At 40.2% G+C, this 23631-nt stretch overlaps 1 protein-coding gene across 1 annotated transcript; it reads left to right on the top strand.

Moving 5' to 3' along the window:
• The first annotated feature begins 836 nt into the window (after positions 1 to 836).
• On the top strand, positions 837 to 1565 carry LOC108740127. Its single transcript, XM_018474332.1, has one exon. It carries the CDS (start codon positions 837 to 839, stop codon positions 1563 to 1565), a length of 729 nt encoding a protein of 242 aa, XP_018329834.1.
• Positions 1566 to 23631: the final 22066 nt, after the last annotated feature.

Genomic DNA, 23631 nt, shown 5'->3' with positions numbered 1-23631 from the left:
CCCGCTCCTTGTGGAATATTCTGTATGATACAATTTTTGATATCGCATTACCGGCCGGATGCAAAATTTTTTCATTCGCGAACGACACGTTGCTCGTCGTCGAGGCGCAACAATATAAATCTCTGAAAAGTAAGGCCAACCAAGCACCTGCTATGTTGTCTGATTGGGCGGTAGGTTTAAAACGACGCGGAAAAAACGGTATAATGATTGACGAGAAGTTTTTATGGAAAACACACATTCAATATGTGGCCCATAAGAGCAAAGAAATTTCGCACAAAATCGCGGCGGCTGCTAAACTCACGTCGGGTTTCAGGGGCGCGGCTTCGGCAAAAATTTACGAGGGCGCGGTACAATCGGCGATGCTCTACGGGGCACCGATTTGGGCTGAAGGTTGTAAAGTTAAAGAATGCAGGTCTCTTTTAAGCGCTCAGAGAATATTGACAGTAAAAGCAGCGACGGCGTATCGTACTGTTCCATCGGAAGCGGCATTTGTGTTGAGCAAAATTCTGCCGTTTGATATTCTGTTGCAGGAAACGTCGAAAAGGTACCGCCTTTTCATCGGCCATCCTAGCAACAACGACCTTGACGGACTTCAACTCCAGGACCGACAGCTCGAACGACGCGTCAGCCTAGCCGACACGGTACATCCTGCGGACATGGACAACTTCCGGTTTACCGAGGGAATCCAAGACGCCTACAACACAGTTATCTACACGGATTGATCTAGATTAGACGACGGACGGGCTGAAGGATCCTTTATTTTGTTCAGCGGAGACGCCGAGATTTATCGGGATAATTTCACCCTCGTGGAACATAGTACTATCTTTCAGTGTGAAATGATAGCACTACGACAAGCACTCACATATCTCCGAGGGCATTCGGATATAATCAAGGAGTGTTCCATCGTTACGGACAGCCAGTTAGTTTTGACGGCCCTTCGCAATATGAGACAGCCAACTACGCTACAACTGGAGACGTGGGAACTCGCGGTCAATCTGGCCAGAGAAATTTCCCTACGTTTTCACCGGACACCGTCGCATTCTGGAAACGAGAAAAACGACGCAGCGGATCAACTTGCGAAGGCCGCTGCCACCGACCAGGCGACTGCACCAATTTATAAATTGGCGCCCAGGGCACACGTCAAGCGACGTCTACGCAATTTTTCCCTGGAGGCTTGGAAAGAACGATGGAGGACTGCTACAACCGGAAGGACTACGGCGAGCTTCCTACCGGATCCCTGTTACGACAGGAAAATCACGGGAGATTTTGACTTCTATATGGTACAGCTTATGACAGGACACGGGAACTTTAATTCATACTTAAAACGTATCGGGAAAATCGACAACGATTTGTGTGAGTGTGATGGCACCGATACATCGGAGCACGTCCTTTTTCATTGGGTTCTTTTTGCTCAACAACGAATAGTTGCCGATCGGGTCCTCGCGGCCCGCGGTTTAAGACGGCCGGCCAATTATCGGGAGGTCACCGAAGTGCGGGACGAGAGGGACTGGTGGGACGATTTTCGCTCTTTTTCAAATCGCGTTGATAAGCTGAAAGTCAATTAAAATGCCCTCGCGATGTGCGCGTTCGGGTTCGTTCGTTTGTGTTCTTTACAATTACAACCGGTATGTTTCTACGCGTTCGTGCAAGTTCGGCTCGGCCCGGTACTCCAACTTGCACTCGTCGTCGTTCGCGTTCGCGGTCGAGGTCTCGGCCCCGTGGGAATGCTCTGGAGACCAAGACGCTGCGGAAGACTGAAGCCTGCACCCCCATATTACTCGGGGTTCTTTATTGTATATATGTGTATATAATCGACAGCCAACTTTCGAGTTCTGCTTTTGGATATCATGTAAATATTTATCGTGTGCTTTATATTCCATAATATTTGGCGGGAAAGCAAGGAAAGTTGTTTTTACTTTTTACTGTTTGATTACACACTAACGTAACGCAAATTCTGGCTTATTTGAAGCAATACAGTTCCTTGCTCTCCAGCCAAATATCCTAGGTTAAGAAGGTGGCCTGGTTGGGTGTTTTCCTGGCTTTCCCCAACCCTTTCAACGAATGTTGGACCATATGTACATATTTCTCAGAAATTAACTTCGTGTAAATATTCGTACAGGCACTCCTCCCTCTCTGCTCAAATTTTCTATTTACTGTAAAACAATAATAAAGTTACTTACAAAGGTTTTTGTCTTTTGCGCGAAAGCAGATGGAGGAGATAAAGTAGGGACATTTTATAAGGAGTTAATTAGCTTAATTTTATCTTTATATATATATATATAGTTAGATATTTTAAAAATGTAAATATTATTATCGTGTAGAACGCCGCTGTAGTACCATCGGGTGGGGCAGCGGCACCAATGTAAATATTTCAACAAATAAATCGTATTGTCTCAGTTCGCAACGAGCGCTTCGGTTCGGTCGTACGATGAGCGAGTTGCCACGCCCACCGAAGCAACAAATTACCGGCATTCAATGTCGGGCAGCGCGAGTGAGTGTGTCGTCAAAGTGACGGCGATGGACTTTACACACGAGTCGTCAAAAAGAAATAGTGTGCGTACGATTAGCGACGACGAATCTGAAACTAATTCTGTTTCAGGTTCCAAAAAAGTGAAACAGCGTGATGATGGCGAAACAACGCAGATGACCGGCCCATATCCCGAAGACGTCTTCAGCTGTGACGCCCGACGGCTGTATAAAATGGTACGTCGTTTAATTTCTATGAAAGCGGAAACGATCAAGGTAGCCGATAGGAAGGTGATTCGGGAAACAGCGGATGAGCTAAAAACGGCTCATACAGATCACCGGGATAGTAAAAGAGCTGCGATACAACTTAAAGTTAAAAGATCAAAAGATCGAGGAACTGCAAAAGGCGAGAAACGTTAGTACCCCGATTTTTTCTTATGCGGAAAGAGTTAAAGCAGGCGGAAATAACGTTAGTTTTACCCCGAAACCGCAAATTAATTAAATTAATACGGTACGCGTCCAGGCCAAAGAAGCTGGTAAAGACGCTAATTTTGTTAAAAAAGTTATAATGCGTACTGTCGACCCCATCAAGAGTAACATATTAGAAAAAAATGATATGGCAACCAAATCGGAAGACGTAGTTGTAGACTGCGCAAATAAAGAAGACGCGGAAAAAATTTAATTGACGTTGAATATGAAGGCTAAAAACGATTTAGCGGTTAGGGACATTAAAAAACGCTGGCCGGTGGCATATTGTAGTCGAACTCTAAATAAAGCCGAATTGAATTATAGTACACCGAAAAGGAGTTGCTAGCGATCGTGCGGGCCACGAAGCATTTAAGTCCTTATTTATTCGGCAGACAGTTCACTATCGTTACGGATCACAAGCCTTTGGTTTGGTTATTTAGCGTAAAAGATCATGGAAGCTTCGGAATCGCCAGCTTCTGTAGGTTATTCACCAGAAGATGTCTGCGGAGTTCTATTACTGCGTCCCAAAGGTCTCTATAAGTGGGATTATTAGAACATCTTCCTTTAGTTATCAGGTAATACATATTGCGTCGACCGTCAGCAAGCACAACAGTCTTTTTTCCTTCTGTACTTGGTGTTCAAGATGTTCCAAACCGCCAAATCTGCGTTTGAACTCGGACGCGACACCACGGCTCATTCTGAGATCATTTGAAACGCAATGGGCCAGAGAATATTCCTTGGATATAGCAAAGAAGTCCCGTCGGATTTCTTGCGTCGCTCCAAATTTCTTGTTAACATGGCCTTCCTTCTTGAACTCGACGACGAGGATTATACAACCAAACAAGATCTCCAGTTTGGTAACCACCAGCTGTAGCCTTGATATCGTAGTTTTCTTTAATCCTGTCACTAGCAATCTGCGCATGCAGACGAACCGACTCGTGGATATCGTTAAGCTTTCTTCGGAGGTTGTAACATAATCTTCTCCAGCCAAGTCATCTCCTGGTGTACATCCGAATTTGAGGTCACAAGGTAGTCGTAACTCCCTTCCAAAAAGGACACTGACAGGTATTTGGCCAGTCGTTTCGTGGACAGATGAACGGTATGCCATTAAGAATAAAGGCAAATAGCGGTCCCAGTTCCTTTGGTTGTCAGACACTACTTTGGAGAGATATTTAATCAAGGTCCGGTTCATTCGTTCAACCATGCCCTCAAATTGTGGATGGAGTGGAGTGGTTCGAGTTTTCTTTATTCCTAGGAGCTCGCATATTCCACGGAATATAGCCGATTCGAAATTCCTCCCTTGATCTGAGTGCAACTCCAAGGGCACCCCAAAACGACTGATCGACTCTTTCACCAGTTCCTCAGCTATGGTTTCCGACTCCTGGTTCGGAATGGCATAGGCTTCAACCCACATGGTAAAATAGTCCATAACGACCACGATGTACTTGTTACCTTTCTCGGGCTCTGGGAATGGACCCGCCACATCGATTGTGATTCGTTCGAATGGGCCACCGACATTGTATTGACGCATTGGCGCCCTTGGCCTTTTCTGTGGTCCATTACTCGCGGCACAGGTGGTACACTTCTTAAATCAATTCTTGATATCTTCCTTACATTTCACCCAATAAAATCGCTCTCGAACTTTCCCAAGCGTCTTATTCACTCCAAAATGGCCACCAGATGATCCATCATGAACATACTGCAACACCTCTCTAACCTTGTTTCGAGGAATAACCAGTTGCTTCCTATCTTCCTCTCCATTTGGACATTCAACAACACGCTTCAGGATGTCATCCTCCAAAACCATTGAATCCCACTGAGCCCATAACGATTTCAATACTTGGGTACAGGAAGAAACTTGCTGCCACGTTGGCCGTTTTCCGTCTTTTTTCCATTTCATTATCTTCTTCAAGTGCGGGTCGTTTTCTTGGTCGTGTTTTATATTGTCAGGCAACCATTCGTCATCGATTACCGTGACGCGTCCAATTGCCTCGGCATTCTTGTGTCCGGTTCCCGGCCGATGCACCACGTCAAAATCATATTCCTGTAGCTTCTCAATCCATCGAGCTACCTGACCCTCCGAATTCTTGAAATTCAGAAGCCACTTTAAAGCTGCATGATCGGTGCGTAGGGTGAATTTTCGTCCATAAAGGTATTTATAAAAATGTTCTAACCCTTTGACTACAGCCAGCATCTCTCGCCTAGTGACGCAGTAGTTTCTTTCGGCTTTTGATAAGGTCTTACTAAAATAGCCGATAACCTTCTCTTGGCCATCTTGTAACTGCGAAAGAACGTCTCCCACTCCCACATTGCTGGCGTCGGTGTCTAAAATGAACATTCCATTGGGCCGAGGATGTACCAGTACGGGGGCTGTGATTAAAGCCTGCTTCAAAGTATCAAATGCCGTTTGACAATCCGAATCCCAATGAAATTTGCGGTTACTTTCGGTTAAACGTGTCAAAGTTTTGGCGATATTGGCGAATCCATAAACATAGCGACGATAATAAGTGCACAATCCCGAGAAGCTTCTTATGTTGTGGACATTTTCAGGCACTGGCCATTCTTTCACGGCCTTTATCTTCTCTGGATCCACGGCCACGCCCTTCGCTGATACAACATGACCCAAGTAAGAAACTTCCTCGCGGAANAATTCTGTTGGAACTTAGGTGATAGTCCACGGCGACGACGAGGATTATACAACCAAACAAGATCTCCAGTTTGGTAACCACCTGCTGTAGCCTTGATGTCGTAGTTTTCTTTAATCCTGTCACTAGCAATCTGCGCATGCAGACGAACCGACTCGTGGATATCGTTAAGCTTTCTTCGGAGGTTGTAACATAATCTTCTCCAGCCAAGTCATCTCCTGGTGTACATCCGAATTTGAGGTCACAAGGTAGTCGTAACTCCCTTCCAAAAAGGACACTGACAGGTATTTGGCCAGTCGTTTCGTGGACAGATGAACGGTATGCCATTAAGAATAAAGGCAAATAGCGGTCCCAGTTCCTTTGGTTGTCAGACACTACTTTGGAGAGATATTTAATCAAGGTCCGGTTCATTCGTTCAACCATGCCCTCAAATTGTGGATGGAGTGGAGTGGTTCGAGTTTTCTTTATTCCTAGGAGCTCGCATATTCCACGGAATATAGCCGATTCGAAATTCCTCCCTTGATCTGAGTGCAACTCCAAGGGCACCCCAAAACGACTGATCGACTCTTTCACCAGTTCCTCAGCTATGGTTTCCGACTCCTGGTTCGGAATGGCATAGGCTTCAACCCACATGGTAAAATAGTCCATAACGACCACGATGTACTTGTTACCTTTCTCGGGCTCTGGGAATGGACCCGCCACATCGATTGTGATTCGTTCGAATGGGCCACCGACATTGTATTGACGCATTGGCGCCCTTGGCCTTTTCTGTGGTCCATTACTCGCGGCACAGGTGGTACACTTCTTACATCAATTCTTGATATCTTCCTTACATTTCACCCAATAAAATCGCTCTCGAACTTTCCCAAGCGTCTTATTCACTCCAAAATGGCCACCAGATGATCCATCATGAACATACTGCAACACCTCTCTAACCTTGTTTCGAGGAATAACCAGTTGCTTCCTATCTTCCTCTCCATTTGGACATTCAACAACACGCTTCAGGATGTCATCCTCCAAAACCATTGAATCCCACTGAGCCCATAACGATTTCAATACTTGGGTACAGGAAGAAACTTGCTGCCACGTTGGCCGTTTTCCGTCTTTTTTCCATTTCATTATCTTCTTCAAGTGCGGGTCGTTTTCTTGGTCGTGTTTTATATTGTCAGGCAACCATTCGTCATCGATTACCGTGACGCGTCCAATTGCCTCGGCATTCTTGTGTCCGGTTCCCGGCCGATGCACCACGTCAAAATCATATTCCTGTAGCTTCTCAATCCATCGAGCTACCTGACCCTCCGAATTCTTGAAATTCAGAAGCCACTATAAAGCTGCATGATCGGTGCGTAGGGTGAATTTTCGTCCATAAAGGTATTTATAAAAATGTTCTAACCCTTTGACTACAGCCAGCATCTCTCGCCTAGTGACGCAGTAGTTTCTTTCGGCTTTTGATAAGGTCTTACTAAAATAGCCGATAACCTTCTCTTGGCCATCTTGTAACTGCGAAAGAACGTCTCCCACTCCCACATTGCTGGCGTCGGTGTCTAAAATGAACATTCCATTGGGCCGAGGATGTACCAGTACGGGGGCTGTGATTAAAGCCTGCTTCAAAGTATCAAATGCCGTTTGACAATCCGAATCCCAATGAAATTTGCGGTTACTTTCGGTTAAACGTGTCAAAGTTTTGGCGATATTGGCGAATCCATAAACATAGCGACGATAATAAGTGCACAATCCCGAGAAGCTTCTTATGTTGTGGACATTTTCAGGCACTGGCCATTCTTTCACGGCCTTTATCTTCTCTGGATCCACTGCCACGCCCTTCGCTGATACAACATGACCCAAGTAAGGAACTTCCTCGGGGAAAAGGTGGCACTTTTTAGGGCTGAGTTTCAAATTGGCCTCGCGTAACCGCTGGAATACCGCTTGCAAATTCTGCAGGTGTTCATTAAAGGTGCTTCCAATCACAATGATGTCATCCAGGTATACCAAGCAGGTCTTTCCAATTTGATCTGATTTGAGGATGGCTCAATTATGCCTGTCTCCTGCATTTCGTGGATTATTCGCTCTGCTTCTTCCTTTTTCGCCAGGGGTAATCGTCTAGGTCTTTGACGAATATGCTGAGCATTTCCGGTGTTGATCTTGTGTTTTACGATATTGGTCCTTCCCCGACCATTCTTGTCAGTCTCAAAGGCGTCGGCATTCTGACAAAGTAGATGTTGCACTTTGCATTTCTGCTCACTGGTTAGATTCTTACAATGTCTGTTCATCGCTCCACTTATTTCAACAGGTACTGTTTCAGAATTTACCTTTCGGGTTACAGCCTCCTGTCTATCTTTGTCGTCTTCTTAAATTCATGTCAAAATCGTATTTTTGTAAAACGTCCAGCCCAAGAATTACGTCATCTTCAATATCTGCCACAAGAACTCGATGGTCAAAGACAGTCTTACCGATTTCAAGTGAGACGTCAGCTTCGCCTTGAACAACCGCTTTTTCTCCGGTAACCGCACGCAGAACCCACTTAGTTGAGACGACCTGGTTAGAACCCTCAATTACGCCGGGTTTTACTATGCTCCTAGTGACCCCAGTGTCCAAAAGAAACTCGTATCTTCGGCCATTTATTTTTCCACCTAGGAGTAGACTGTCATTCTGGTGCTTCAAGGTCTTCGTAATTGCGATAAATTCGGGGTCTTTTTGTCCGTGGGTCAACGTTTGCCCCGTTACGTCGACCCTATCTAGCTTTCCTGCTGTTGACGTCGAGTAATTGGGGAAGGAGTACTTTTCCTGCACTGCCTTCTCGTGTGACCTAGTTCGCCGCAATTCCAACATCTTAGCCTTCGTGTTTCTTTATAGAACTTGGAGATGATTCGGCAGACGGTTTCTTCTAGAGATTCTGACAAATCCGTTTCTTCACGCAGTAGCCGAACCCTTCCCTGTCTGCTATAGGCCCGTTTAACAGTTTCGTACTCCAATGCACGAGCCAATGCATCAGCTAGCGTCTTAGGTCGGTCAAGGCGTATTCGTTGTTGGGTGTCACTGTCCAGAAGTCCATCAGTTAATGCCTCCACTGCCAATCTTTCCATCAATTCTTCTGGAGTATTAGGAAAGGCCAGTCGGGACAGTCTCGCAATATCGGTCTCGAATTCTTGTAGGGATTCCGTTGGTTTCTGCTGACGGGTTTTCAGTTGGATGTGATACATCGCTGTTAAATGAGCCTCGCCGTAGCGCAACTGAAACCGTTTTACCAACTGTTTATAATCCGCCAACTCTTCCGGGGAAAGGGTGTGCAAAATGTCACATGCATCTCCACGAAGCGCAAAGGTCAACGCAGTGGCTTTTCCTTCAGGCGCCCAGTTATTCGCCTTAGCAGCCGCCTTAAATTGCTTGTGGTATGTGGCCCATGAGGACTTTCCATCAAACGTTGGTGGTTTTACCTGTATTTTTGACTCTACACCGCTTCCTTTGCTGATTTGACTGGCTTCGTTCAGTGTACTAGATGCACCAACATCCCTTCGACTGATTTTGTCTTTCCATTTAAAATCAATTCTTCCAGCACTTTTATCTTCTCTTCTGTTTCTTGAATATTCTTATTAAATTTTTCTTCCCATTTATTCTCCAAACTTCTACTGTTTTCTTCCAATTTATTTTCCAAACTTCTATTGTTTTCTTCCANATTGCATATCATCTACTGATTACAACCAATTTAAAGAAATCTTAGGGTCACAATTGATTCAAAATAATAAAGTTATCAATATTTCAGGAGATATTCTAAATTCAGTTTCGACACATATTTTAAACTTTGTTTCGAACGCAAAAAGTGTACCGCGGTGGACGAAACAACTCACTGAAAAACGATCGGAATCGAGAAGACTCAGGCGCTTTTTGCAACGCGAAAGAAAACGAAGCGAATAGAGTAATTAAGCGCGCAGAATATAGTCGCGTTTTTCGGGAATATAAAGAACTACTTGAAAAAACTAGAACCGATAAATTCAGGGAATTTTGCACTCGAAACTCCGAAAAGGACCCGTGGGGAACGCCCTATAACGTAAACCGCGGAAAAAATTCGAAACCGGACATTTTTTCAAAATTTAAAACTTGCCGACAGAAATTATACAAAAAACACACGGGACACCACCGAATATATTTTAGATTCTTTTTTCCCGTCGGGCAATCCAGATACGGACAATCAATCCCATCGTCATAATCACGAGATCTCAATCCGGGATAATTTTAATGAAGAAAACGAGTTTTTTAAGGATATAACTTAATATAGTTATACTGGGGAATAATCGACCAGAAGTTGAGAGTCCACGTACGGTTCACACCCCGCCAAAAGAGCTTCGTTTCGGAAGCGGGGTGCTTCAATAACGTGTATATCCTTAACGAGTTGCTGCGGCACTGGAAAGGTGTTGTTATTTTGATGATCTCCCAGTTGATTGACAAATAAAAAGACAACACCAATTTGGTAGTGGTAGTTTGATTGTCGAAGGTGAACAAAAAAGATACCTGACAATCGAAATAAAAATAAGTACAAATTCAAAGAAAAGTTTTACAAAAGTTTTGCAGTAATGTTTACAATATTAAATTTCAATTTGTTTACAAAGTTTGTTTATGAGAATACAAAATACTGAAATAAAGTTGGTGAGCCATCTGAACAATTTTCAATTCAAAAATACGGCACTAGGCTGTCGGAAAACGCCACACAGGACCTAAACAAGGAATGTTACACCCAATAAACAAAGAACCTACCCCATTTCCTACAGTTGACGCCTATTGTGTAGGGCCATTTACAACTTCCCCTAAAGGCTACAAGCGTATCGTACTTTTACTGGATGGTTTTCCTAAATATTTGTTTCTAATTCCCCTAAATTCCTTATCAGGCTCTGAAACCGTGCAAATTCTTGAAAAGTAGCTAACAATCTTCGGCAATACGGAGAGATTCATTTCTGACCGAGGAACAAATTTTACGGACTCATGTGTAAAGAAGTTATTTTCCAAATTAGGCATAGAGCCACGGGCGAACGGGCAAGTGGAACGTTATGTGTCCACGGTTCTAAACCTTTTACGAACGGATATAAAAGATAAGTCACAATGGTCGAACGCGGTTACAAATAACTTTAAATACGACAGTCCAAAAGTCAACTGGCTTCACCCCTCTTTATTTATTAATCGGAGAAAATATTTTAAACCCAGATATTGCAGCTATAACAAACGTTATTGCGCAAACTACAACTAGAATCGATAATTTAAAAAGAGATCCGATCCTGCCATACAGACGCATGCAAAAGCAAAGCAATTATGCAAAAGATCTTTTTGATCGAACCAGAAGAAATAACAAAATTGTTAACATCGGCGACTTTATCTATTATCCTTCAGGGGACTCACATTTGGCAAAATTAGATAAAAAATATGAAGGTCCATTTGAAGTATTAAAACTATTACCAAACGACCGTTTAGAAGTAAAGAACTTGGCTACAAACAGGATACGAACAATTACTAAAGACATGGTTCGTATATGGCCTGCTGAATTTTCCGAAAACTAATCTTTTCACACAAACGGTGAGTAGGCCGTGTGAGCTTATGTTAGTATGACTCTGATCACTAATATCTTTAAAAGAGTGATATGTTGACAAAAAAAAAAATTAAATCAAAAAACAATTAAAATAAACGAACGATAAAAACGGATTTTTATCCAGTTGTTAAGACAAGCTTTTGCTTGGTAAAACGGATTTCGATCCGGTTGATTAAGACAAGCGTTTGCTTGGTAAGACGGATTTTTATCCGGCTGTTAAATATGTTGTAAAAAAAAACTAAAAATAAATAATGTTCAGTCACTAGANAGCACATAATAAAGCCAATTTAGAAATTTTTTGGTTCCTAGATTCGTCATAAGCGAGACAATTCGAGAGCGAATTAGGTGTCAGGATTGGCCGTGTGAGCACGTGCTATTTGGCAACGCAGCCTTCTGATTTTATTATGGTTTTGGCGCCGACCATGATGGTGATTTCCTGGGAAACCACCGAGTCCAGTGACGCATTACATTCAATAAAATACAAATTCAATCATGTTCAATAGTTCCTTTGTTCTGGCATTCTCGATCAAGCTGCTGTTATAGAAAGAACATATACATATGTATTTGTAATGCGTATAGTTTTGTGTTAGAATTCACAAGACCATTTCGTTCACATTAACAACATTTTTTAGACACTTTTGGAGTCTATTTTGTTGAGTTTTATTGTCCTTCAGCGACTTTTGCCGGACCCCTTGGGTTAAAATATCTATGCTAGTTACTTATTCCTAGCTTGATACAGCCTCATCTTCCTCTCTTCCCTTTAGTAGGTCTGTTTGTGTATTAAGTATTTTTTTTTTAGTTTTTAAGTTGTAGTTATACCGAAATTGTTTCTTAACTTGACGTATCACATACAGAGTCGTCTGTACAGCTAGATTCACCTAATTTTATGGTGAGTGCATTTAAATTGATATTTCTAAAATTAATGTGATTTTATAAACACATAATCGTATTTTGCCGATGTTTGATTGTATATTTGCCGCGGCGTCATTGTGATCTTATAATAAATATTAAGCTATCATTAGGGTGTAGGCTTGGCTGTAGGTAGATATATTTTAGGTGGGTCGTAATGTGATATATATATATATATATATATATATATATGTGTAGAATATATTTTTTTATTCTTACCAATGGCGTTTGAGCGGAATTTACATTAAATCATTTGAAAGAGGATTATACTGCTTCTCCTTTTCCTTCAACAAAAAAAATATTTCTCATTGTTTTCTATGCAAATCTGGTCTCTTGTTCTTTTTTCGTTTGACAAACTGTTTTCGAAAAAGAAAACGATTAATTTACTAATTTGTGTCTTGCTGAACCAATTACAGAAAAAATTTATATAACTAAACAATAATTACTTAATTCTTAATTATCAATTAATTAATTTTAATTAATTTTATTTCTTAAAATAGTAGCACCCTGTAATTCGAAATTTAGAACCCTTTAGACATATGTTTATATAAAGCATTTTTTCTCAAAATGAACCCAAAACAAACCCCAAATATTAGCATATGTTATTCTAAAACATCCGGAATAATGTAATGCTAAAAGTTATTTTAATTTTTCTCTTGATAGCTATCCGACTTAAACCATGGCGGAAAAAAAATATAGTGCCAAGTACAGAAGTGTAAAAAGGTCGTTAGAAGAAATTTCTGGCCCTTTACAAACAAAAAAGCGTACAGTTGTAAAGGTTAAAATAAACAATTTTTATGTTCGTGAGCAAAGAATTTTTCTGTTAATCATGCTCAACTGAATCACATACTCAAAGGTTTAAAGCAACATTTAAACTTAGAGCTACCTGGTAACGCAAGAACGCTATTACGTACAGTGCGTCAAACTCATATTGTAGATATACCGACTACTTCTGGACGGATTGGCCAATTTTGTTACATTAGCAACGCAACCAACTTGGCAAAACTCCTCTCATCCCCAATGATTTCGTCCAAACTCAAAGGCGAGTTGAATTTGATATTTAACATTGATGGTGTGCCACTGAGTAAAAATTCCAATAGACAGTTTTGTCCAATATTAGGAAAAGTGTTTATACCTAATTTTAACATATATCCATTTCCCATTGCTATATTCTGCGGAAACGAAAGACCCGACTTAAATGATTTTTGCTCTCCATTTATAAAAGAACTTAATAGAATGTGGTTGCCGTGACTTCACGAGCAGAGTTTTCTCAATGTTATTTTTGCATTAGTGAATAAAACATCGATAATAAACACTATATACAAAAACTTTATTTACATCAAATTTACTAAATATTAAAATAAACGGATAACAAGTAAAGTGACAACAAACGTAAGCGAACAATTAGAAGGACAAAGTGTAACTTCCTAAAAATATGCGATAAAGATGAATTTATTGTAATACCACCACCAATGCCTACCAAACCCAAACAATGGAAAACAAGTTTGCAGAACCGAATGTGGGCAAAAACCCACCAGGGCAATACCCCGCCTCGAGCAATTGAGTTCCTAGAACCTACGAACTATGGACAGAATGACATACATTTAACTGAGGGTGAATGCGACCGCCGAAGACTGATACTGACCCTCTCTATTGTAGTTCTGCCGACGCTGTAATTATATGATAGGCACTAGTTAAATGACATTCTATAAACCTATTGCTTGTAACCTTATCTTGAGGCATATTTAAATTGGAGGTATTTCCCTTAATGTAATGAATTGAATTATATTCAAAGTTTGTGAATAATAATGAAATAAAATATAGAATTGAAACTGCAACATATTCCGCCTGCCTTGGAAGACCGTAGTCTTTCGAAACATTCTACACTTATGCGGATTGCAGCGGCCTTGGACAATACCTATAATAAAATATGGTAACATCTATAGTCATTATGATAAACAACATTGTCTTTTAGAGGCATTATTAATGAACACTTATAAATAAACTAATTGCTACCATACCACGATTCATGTCCAACCTTACGAACATAATCCTGTTGAATACCGCACTTTCTTATAAACACATCTACCATAATCGTTATTTATAGCAGAAAGCGGCACCACACAACACTGAAATTTAGGAAATACATGGTGCAGAGTCCAGGAAATAGACAGGACCCTCTTCAACAGGAAGAATTGATAGGTTAGTGGCTGCTCGTTTTACTTCCCCGGTACTGGTTTTGATGGTAGCCGCACGGATATCGCCATCCTTCCCAAGGTGCACGCCCACGACACGGCCTGTTTGCCATCTCAGGAGAGGAAAATTGTCCTCACGTAGAAAGACCAATTGTCCTTGTTCCAATTTTGCTCCCATTGAAACCTTCCATTTGCTCCTTGGGTGCAGCTGGCCCAAGTATTCCCTGAACCAACGAGTCCAGAAGTGTTTTTTAAAATGACATATATGCTGCCACCGTGAGAGTCTCGTTGTTAGATGTTCAATGTTGGCCTCCGGAACGGATGTCAGAGAGTCTCTAATAAGAAAGTGACCGGGAGTGAGGAAGGACAGGTCATTCGGGTCATTGGAGATTGGAGTTAATGGTCGTGAATTTAAAATGGCTTCGATTACACATAACAACATACTAAATTCTACATTTAGTGTCATAGTTTGTATTCTGTTAATGACATTACGCAAAAAACTGTGCATTTCTTTTCGCTATGTATTAGCGCCAACAAAGTTGGTACCATTGTGTGAGTATAATTGTGAGACCATGCCTCTACGGGCTATAAACCCTTTTAGAGCAGAAATGAATGACTCACTGGACAAGTCACTGACTGATTCAAAGTGAATGACTATAGTAGAAAAACAAACGAACACAAAGCCTTTACAATACGTCTGCTCTTTCGCGAGCTTTCCTTTAATTTGAAAGGACCAGAATAGTCCACGCTTGACACTACAGATGGTCGAGATGGTTTCACGCTTTCAGCTGGTAAGTTACCCATCTTTAGTTGTGAAATTACTGGGGTGGCACGGAAACAAGTAATATTTTTATAAATGATATGTTTAACACTAATCTTGACGGATACCGGACAGTATTTCTGAAGTATAGCTAGAAGCGTGTCTTTGTGATCTGCGTGTAATTGAGTTTTAAGGACACGCATGATTAAAAGATCGGTAAAACTATGTTTAGCCGGAAGAAGAATCAGCTGCTTTTTACCGAAAGGTATATTTGAGTTTATAAGCCTACCACCTACTGTTAATACGCCATCAGTGGCAATAAAGGGACTTAGCGCAGGCATTTTAGTAGTTCTATCAACTGTACCATTCCCTGTGATTTGTAGGATTTCGTTATTGAACGCTGTTGATTGAAATAATTTGGCTAAGCGAATAATTGCATCATTAAGATGGTTTACCGTGAGTGCATTCCGCTGTCTGTTCTTGTATTTGAGACAATTGTAGAAACGAATGCATCTTGCCGTAACCCTAACTAACCTATCGAAGGAGGAAAAAAGCGAAAAAAGGTAGAAATCCTCTTCGACGGTGGCTGATTGCACGATTGCTGTTTTTTTATGTTCCAATGTCATGTCGACCTCTGGGAAATGTGATCTAGTGCCTAGAAATGACGCAAACCGACCTGCAGGATCTCGAAAATGCGTAGACACAAAATGTGTTTTGACTTGTCGTTCTTCCACCGAATGGCTGTCGACCTGCTGGACCTCGTTGACTTTCCAGAACCTAGCCAAACGTTCATCAAGACGCTCGTGGACAGTTAAATTGCACGTTAATTGTTTATCAACTGTTTGACTGGGTGCCCTTCCGGTAACTAACCAACCTAAGTGCGTCTTTTGAAGCAACGGCTGCGCCTTTCTTGGAGAAGCAATTTGACCAATACACAACAAGCGATAAAAGATGTCTGCTCCAAGGAGTATGTCGACATCTCTCGATATGTTATATTTGGGGTCGGCTAATTTGATACCCGATGGTATTTTGAAGGAAGTTGTATCAAATGATGTCAGTGGGAGGTTTTCCGTGATATGAGGCAAAATGACACATTCAACAGTTTCTTGATATCTCGAAAACCTTGACCTAACTACCAGCCTAACGCTTTGATTTGCTCTGCTTTGTTTTTTGTTAACTCCGCTTATAGAGATTTGTAGTGACTTCCTAGCTAGTCCTAACTTATTCGCGCAATTCTCAGTAATCAAGTTCAATTGGGATCCTTGATCTAATAGAACACGACATTCCTGTAATTTACCTTTTGAGTCGGGAACATGTACTAGGGCAATTGACAAAAGGACCTCGGACGTAGACGCTAAATACGCACAGATATTACTATCGCGTGCAATTCGCTCTTGCCTGACAGGGTTCGCACTTGAAGCCTCCGATTGTTGCTGTGAATTTATGGACTGCGTCGGTTAATCAACCTTTTTATTGATATGCAGTAGCGTATTGTGGCGACCCTTGCACATTTTACATCTGCCATACTTACATTGCTTGTTTGAGTGATTGCTGCCGAAACAATTACGACAAATTTTAAATGACCTAACACTTTCGAGTCGCTGCTCAGGAGGTAGTTGTAGAAATCTTGTGCACTTATACAAGGGATGATCATTTGCGCAAAAAGGGCAATTATGACTAGTACTAATTAAATACTAGGTTTTTTATTTGACTTATCGGCTTGGAAAAGAATACCTTTCGAAGTTTGATCCTGCCTTTGTTTAATGTTAATTGATTCTAATATCTCTACCTTTCGTGTGAGAAGTTCAAAAAGTTCATTAATCGTTGGCATTTTATTTTTTGATAATTTACTTTCCCATTCTTGGGCCGTTTTTGTATCGACCTTTGAGATTAAGATGGGAATAAATAAATCGTCCCAAGAATCTACTGGCCGTTTAAGACGTTTTAATAAACGGATGTTTCGTTGAAAGAGATTGATTAGTTGTTTTAACCGTATACAAAATTCTTTAGGACATTCGGGCGCAACGAGCAATGAAAGAACGTGATCTTGTATGATCAGCCGTTGTTTATTATAGTTATCGCTTAGCAGCTTCATAGCGATTGCATAATTGTCGGAGCAAGTCTCTAAGTCTTGAATTAAGTCTAGAGCTTCTCCTTGCAAACTTGACTTAAGGTAATGCAACTTTACAACGTCAGATAAAGATGGGTGAGAATCTACCAGCGACTTGAATGAGTCAGAAAACGCGAGCCATTGATTATATTCCCCTGAAAAGGGCTGAATTTTAATAGTCGGCATGCGAGCGTGCAAATTGTTGATTTCTGCGTTTTGAGCAGATGTGTTGTTTGAGCTTATGTCGGAAACTGAAGGTGACGCATTGGATTCATAATTAACTATAAGTTTTTCTGCCTTATTTAATACTTCATAATAACCCTGTTTAAATTCTTCGCGATCATTGCCATTCATTTCCGCCCTATCTAATATTTCTATTTGCGATTGAATATCGTCAAATTTATTAAACTTAGGAATGTAGTTCTTTAGTTTTTGTTTAAGATCTAATAAATCTACGTTATCTGCACTGATGTTTTGTAGTTGCCTTCTGAAACGACTTAAACTAGCCTTAACTTGTCCACGTTTGATATGAAGATGCTTAATTTCTACTTCGTCGTTTGACAAAGCCATTTTAAATCACTTAAAAGGAACAAGGAAAATGGTAACTACGAAAGAAGGAAATAATGAATTGGAGACTCACCTGACGGATTGTTGTCTTTGATGTTGGAAATTCGAACTTCAGAGCACAGACGCTGTAATCCTGGCCTGATGGTTTGCGAATATCCTGATGGATTGTTGTCCTTGATGTTGGAAATTCGAACCTCAGAGCACATATGCTGTAATCCTGGCCTGATGGTTTGCGAATATCCTGATGGATTGTTGTCTTGGATGTTGGAGATTCGAACTTCAGAGCACAGATGCTGTAATCCTGGCCTGATGGTTTGCGAAAATCCTTGTTTTTGAAGAAACTTATATTTGTTATCCGGCTCGAAGGACCAATGGTTGCCGTGACTTCACGAGCAGAGTTTTTTCAATGTTATTTTTGCATTAGTGAATAAAACATCGATAATAAACACTATATACAAAAACTTTATTTACAACAAATTTACTAAATATTAAAATAAACGGATAACAAGTAAAGTGACAACAAACGTAAGCGAACAATTAGAAGTACAAAGTGTAACTTCCTAAAAATATGTGATAAAGATGAATTTATTGTAATACCACCACCAATGCCTACCAAACCCAAACAATGGAAAACAAGTTTGCAGAACCGAGTATGGGCAAAAACCCACCAGGGCAATACCCCGCCTCGAGCAATTGAGTTCCTAGAACCTACGAACTATGGACAGAATGACATACAATTAACTGAGGGTGAATGCGACCGCCGAAGACTGATACTGACCCTCTCTATTGTAGTTCTGCCGACGCTGTAATTATATGATAGGCACTAGTTAAATGTCATTCTATAAACCTATTGCTTGTAACCTTATCTTGAGGCATATTTAAATTGGAGGTATTTCCCTTAATGTAATGAACTGAATTATATTCAAAGTTTGTGAATACTCATGAAATAAAATATAGAATTGAAACTGCAACAGAATGATACAATCAGGATATGAACATAATGGTGATTTCTACTCCGTAAAAATAATGTTTGTGATGCTCCAGTGAGAGCTTATATTAAATGTGTCAAAGGTCACAATGGCAAATACGGTTGCGAAAGACTCAACAACGGCAATATCACCAGAGCAGAATACTGTTTAAAGAAACTGACGCTCCACTTAGAACGGATGATAATTTTAGATTACAAGAACAACCAGAACACCATAATGGAGTCACTCCTCTTTTACAAATTATTAATTTTAATTGTGTGTCTTCCGCTGTCCTTGATTGAATGCATTTATGTTTTCTTGGAGTCATGAGGAAACTATTAAAGTATTGGTTTTTTGATTCAGCGACTAAACTCCATTTACGAGATAAAATAGAAATATCGCGATATTTAGAGCACGTCGCCGAATTTATTCCGAAGGAGTTCAATAGAAAGTCTAGGGGTGTTGTTTAATGCATTAAGCCACTAGATCTATGAATTTCTCAATATATTTTTTACCTGTCTCGCCAAGCCACTGTTTACCTGTTTTTATGAGCGGAAAAGCTGTTATTGGGTTTGGTCGCGAAAGGGCAGGCAGTACTATGTCCGACTTCATAGGGCTTACATGTATCACTATCATTTTGTTACTGTTTAAATGTTAAATAAAGTTCTAAATGCATACACATTCTCACAAATTTATTCTCCACCTACGGAGCCACGAAACATTTGGTCCTTCGAGCAAAGATAAGAAAGAAAATTACAGTTTTGAAGAAATTCAGCCTATTTGAGATACGATCACGTATGCCACGCATTGCAGTCCAGTCGACCAGTTCAATTGCGATTGAAGTAAAAATATCCAAGTTGAAATAACGAAGCCGCCAAGTACAAGAGTTGGTTGGTCCATTCACTATATATGAATTTTCACACATCCATCCACAGTCGATGTCTATAAAAGAAAAGCAAGGTCAGATAAGCTCCTTTCTAGTTTTCCAAAATTTACCTAGGTTCCAATTTTAATTAGGCAATTTTGTGGAAACACATTTAGTTAGATATTTTAAGAAAAAATAATGGCGTTACGAGAATTAATTCGCAAAAGAGGGATGATAAAACGCAAATTACCTAGTTTTGCAAGTTTTATGGAGGAATTCGAGGCAATTGAAAACAAGGATGAATTAACAATTTCTCAATTACGCCTAAGATTAAACGATTTAAGTTGTATTTTGCCACAATTTTATACTATTAATGAACAAGTGATTTCTATTTATGACGATAAAGATTTGGAAGGTCATTATCGAGAACAAGATGCTTTTACGAGTAAATACTATGCAATAACTTCAAAAGGAAATATTCATTTAGGTAGCTTATCAAGTTCTAATGAACTCGCTGATAGTGTAAGTGAAAGATCAGGTACGCACTCAAGTCAGTCTGGCGCACCAGATTTACAGTCTATCAAACTGCCTACTATTCAGTTGCAGAAATTTAACGGTTCCTATGATAATTGGTTGGAATTTAATGATTTGTTTGATTCGCTAATTTATAATTAATATTATTAATAAATAGCGTACAAAAATTCCATTATTTACGAGCTTCGTTATCGGGAACGGCTGCGCAAGTTATTCATTCTTTAGAATTTTCTGCTGCAAACTACGATATAGCATGGTGATTAATATGTGAAAGATTTAATAATAAAAATTGCTAATTCACAATCATGTTAAATCAATTTTCGATACTAACAAAATAGTATTTGAATCATCCAAGTCTATTCGCGAACTCGTAGATGAAATTAGTAAGCATTTACGAGCATCGGAAATATTAGAACAACCTATCACTCAATGGGACACTTTAATTATTTATATCATGGTTAACAAACTAGATAACAAATCATTGCGAGAATGGGAACAAGTAGAAAGAAGCGGTTCGCTCCCAACTTTCGAAAATTTAAAAACATTTTTAACAACGAAAGCGGAATTATTGAAAACTATAGAACAAAAAAACAATAGTACAAATAAAAACATTAAACACGGGTTCAAACAAAAATTTAAAACTTCAACGATGCTAGTAAATAACGTCAAATATAATGACTGTCAGGGAAACCATTTAATTTATAACTGTGACAATTTTCTGAAACTTAGTATACCAAAATGAATAAAATAAGTTCTGTCAAAATTGTTTACGAAGTAACCATAGCGTTAATCAATGAGGGTGTAAAAAGTGTTCACACAACCATAACAGTTTACTTCACATTACAAAGGAGGACTCACCGACGAATTATAGCAAAGAGGTAAATCAAGTATCGTTGTCTTTCTGTGATTTAAACCAGCAAACCATGCTACCAACAGCCATAATAAAACTTTGGAACCAGGGTGAGAGCGAAAAGTGTCGCGTGTTACTTGATAGTGGCTCGCAATCGAACTTCATAACATACAGAACGTGCGTAAAGTTAGGTTTACCGCTAGAAAAGGCAAATATTTCAATCTCAGGAATAGGAAGAGTATTTTCTAAAATAAACACTAGATGCAAAGTTAGAATTACATCATTACATAGTCAATATGATGAAGATATTACGTGTTTAGTAATAAAATTAATAAGTGAGGTTTTGCCTAACGAGAAGGTTGATGTTTCACAGTTAGACATATCTAGTAATGCTCCATTAGCATATACGTTATTTTATATCCCAAGTTCTATTGATCTTCTTATTGGAGCTAGTCTGTTTTTGGAAATAATAAAAAGTTATAATATTATCAAGTAGTCAACTTAATTTATACAATTCAAGGTTGGGTTGGTTGGTAACAGGACAATTACCTTGTACACAAAATTTTCTTTGTGCTACGGCAACTAGAGCAAAAGACAACGATAATTTGAATGAACAATTAAAATTATTTTGGGAAGTAGAGAATTGTCCTTCAGATAGTTAATTGACAGAAGAAGAAGAAGAGTGTGAACTACAATTTAAAAAGAATNATAAAAAAACATCTGACGTTTCCATCATTGAGCCAATATGTAAATATAATATTTTACTAATATTGTTGTGCTACTGGGTTCCCTATTAACGAATTAAAAAAATACTTATTCCAAGAATTAAACAGCTGTAACTTAGAACCACAATATTTAAATGAATTGAAATCTTTAATTAATAACAGTTTATCCCATAATTATTACACATTTAATAATAATTTTTATCGACAAAACGATGGTCCACATATGGGCTCAAACATCTCTCCTTTTTAGGCTAAATATTCTTAAAATAAACTAGAAAAACATTAATTTAAAAACTTACACAATTTCATTCATAAATATTTTAGATATGTAGATGACATTTAAGTTATTTGGACTGACACTGAAAGACAAATAGGTCAATTTTTAGAAATTCTTAATAAATTAAATTAACAACACATCTAACGATCGACTTAATTACATTTTCGCATCGCCAAGGCTTGCGAGGCATCGCTGCCTAGTTTGCTTGGTGAATATCTCGCCGATCCACCGTTAATGTACCCGATTTATGATATGCGTGATCCCCGCAATGCTTCGGAATCTAGCTCTATGTTATTTAGAGCAGCATGGGATGTTAAATATGCTTAGCATGGAGCACCTACCTTACTGGAATAACCTGAGAGACTAATTGCTGGGAAGTGGAATCTCGCATCAGCACTACGCCACTAAGAAGATCGGGGCAGAGGCGCGAAGCCAGCACTATAATAAATAATCTCCCATCGCTTAAAACTCCCACAGTGCCGGACTTTCCCGCACGTACCCGGGTGCGGCCCCCCTTTTAGGGGGGACATGGTAAGGTCCGACAGCAATGCCACCTGAGCTGTGGAGATCGATCTTCGGACCGTGAGGTAATCGTCATCGGGGAAGCCCCACGGACCAGCCCTCCGCGGGGGACACAGGTGGCTCAGGAAAGAGAAAATGCATCCTCGGAGGACGAAGGATGTGGTTCCGTCCGTCCGGGAAGGCTTAGCCTACGGCGGGCAACCACTGTTGACGACCTGGCCATGTGCACGGACCACGAGACGCTTAGAGGGGGATGGGTTTGCCCCCCGCACGTAGACTCAGGCCGAGACCCGGACAGAGAAATGTTGAGATACCCGGATCCTCTTTGAAACAGATTTTGGAGTTGCCATTAACTGACCAGGTGTGCAGTGTTTGTCTCCACACTGCAAGAGGCAACTTCATGGCATCCAGCTTGAGTGACGAAGTAAGACATATTTCAGAGGTTATTAGTTTATTTTAGTTTTATCCTTCTTGTTAAAATAACGCATATATTTCTTTATACATAAATCAATTCCAAAAACCCCCGCTGTATTGCCGAAAGATGGAGCAGCGGCACTATGTAAATATTCCTATTAATAAATTATATTGTCTTAAGTCAGCGAATAGCCACGCCTACAAAGGCGAGTTTACGCGAATGGCGACGGAAACGATCGACATCTTCAGTTGGTGTAAGTGTCGCGAGCGAGTCGAATGATGCGTAGTGTACGTCGAAAACAAAAAAAGAATATCGCGTGGTGTCACGAAGTTTCGGACGCGGAAAGCGGCGAGAAGGGTAAGTCCTAACGAAGAATTAGCGGCGAGGAAACGTGTTTCTTAGGACACCAACCGGAGGATGCGATGTCAGCCAACGTTCGGAGGTTTTATGAAATAGTCAGCAGTTTGATGCCGATGAAGTCGGAAACAATCAGGGTCTTCGATAGAATAATAATTAGAAAAATCGCCGACCTCCTCATGGAAAACGTGGTCCAGAAAGCGGCAGAAACTGCAAGTACGCCAGTTTTCTCTTATGCGGATAGATTAAAGTCAGGGAAAAGAACAGTTAATACTGCTAGGGTTAGTGAGAATTCTTTTCCCGTTAGAATAGAATCTAAAATCGCGGGACAAGCGCCGCTTTTGTAAAAATGGTCGTTATGCGTATCACAGACCCGACTAAAAACAAGATCGCGCTAAAAAATGTTATATCAACAAAATTAAGCGA

This window comes from Agrilus planipennis, unplaced genomic scaffold (genome assembly GCF_000699045.2).
Source record: "Agrilus planipennis isolate EAB-ADULT unplaced genomic scaffold, Apla_2.0 scaffold87, whole genome shotgun sequence".
Taxonomy (NCBI): domain Eukaryota; kingdom Metazoa; phylum Arthropoda; class Insecta; order Coleoptera; family Buprestidae; genus Agrilus; species Agrilus planipennis.
This window is presented reverse-complemented; position numbering and strand designations above follow the sequence as displayed.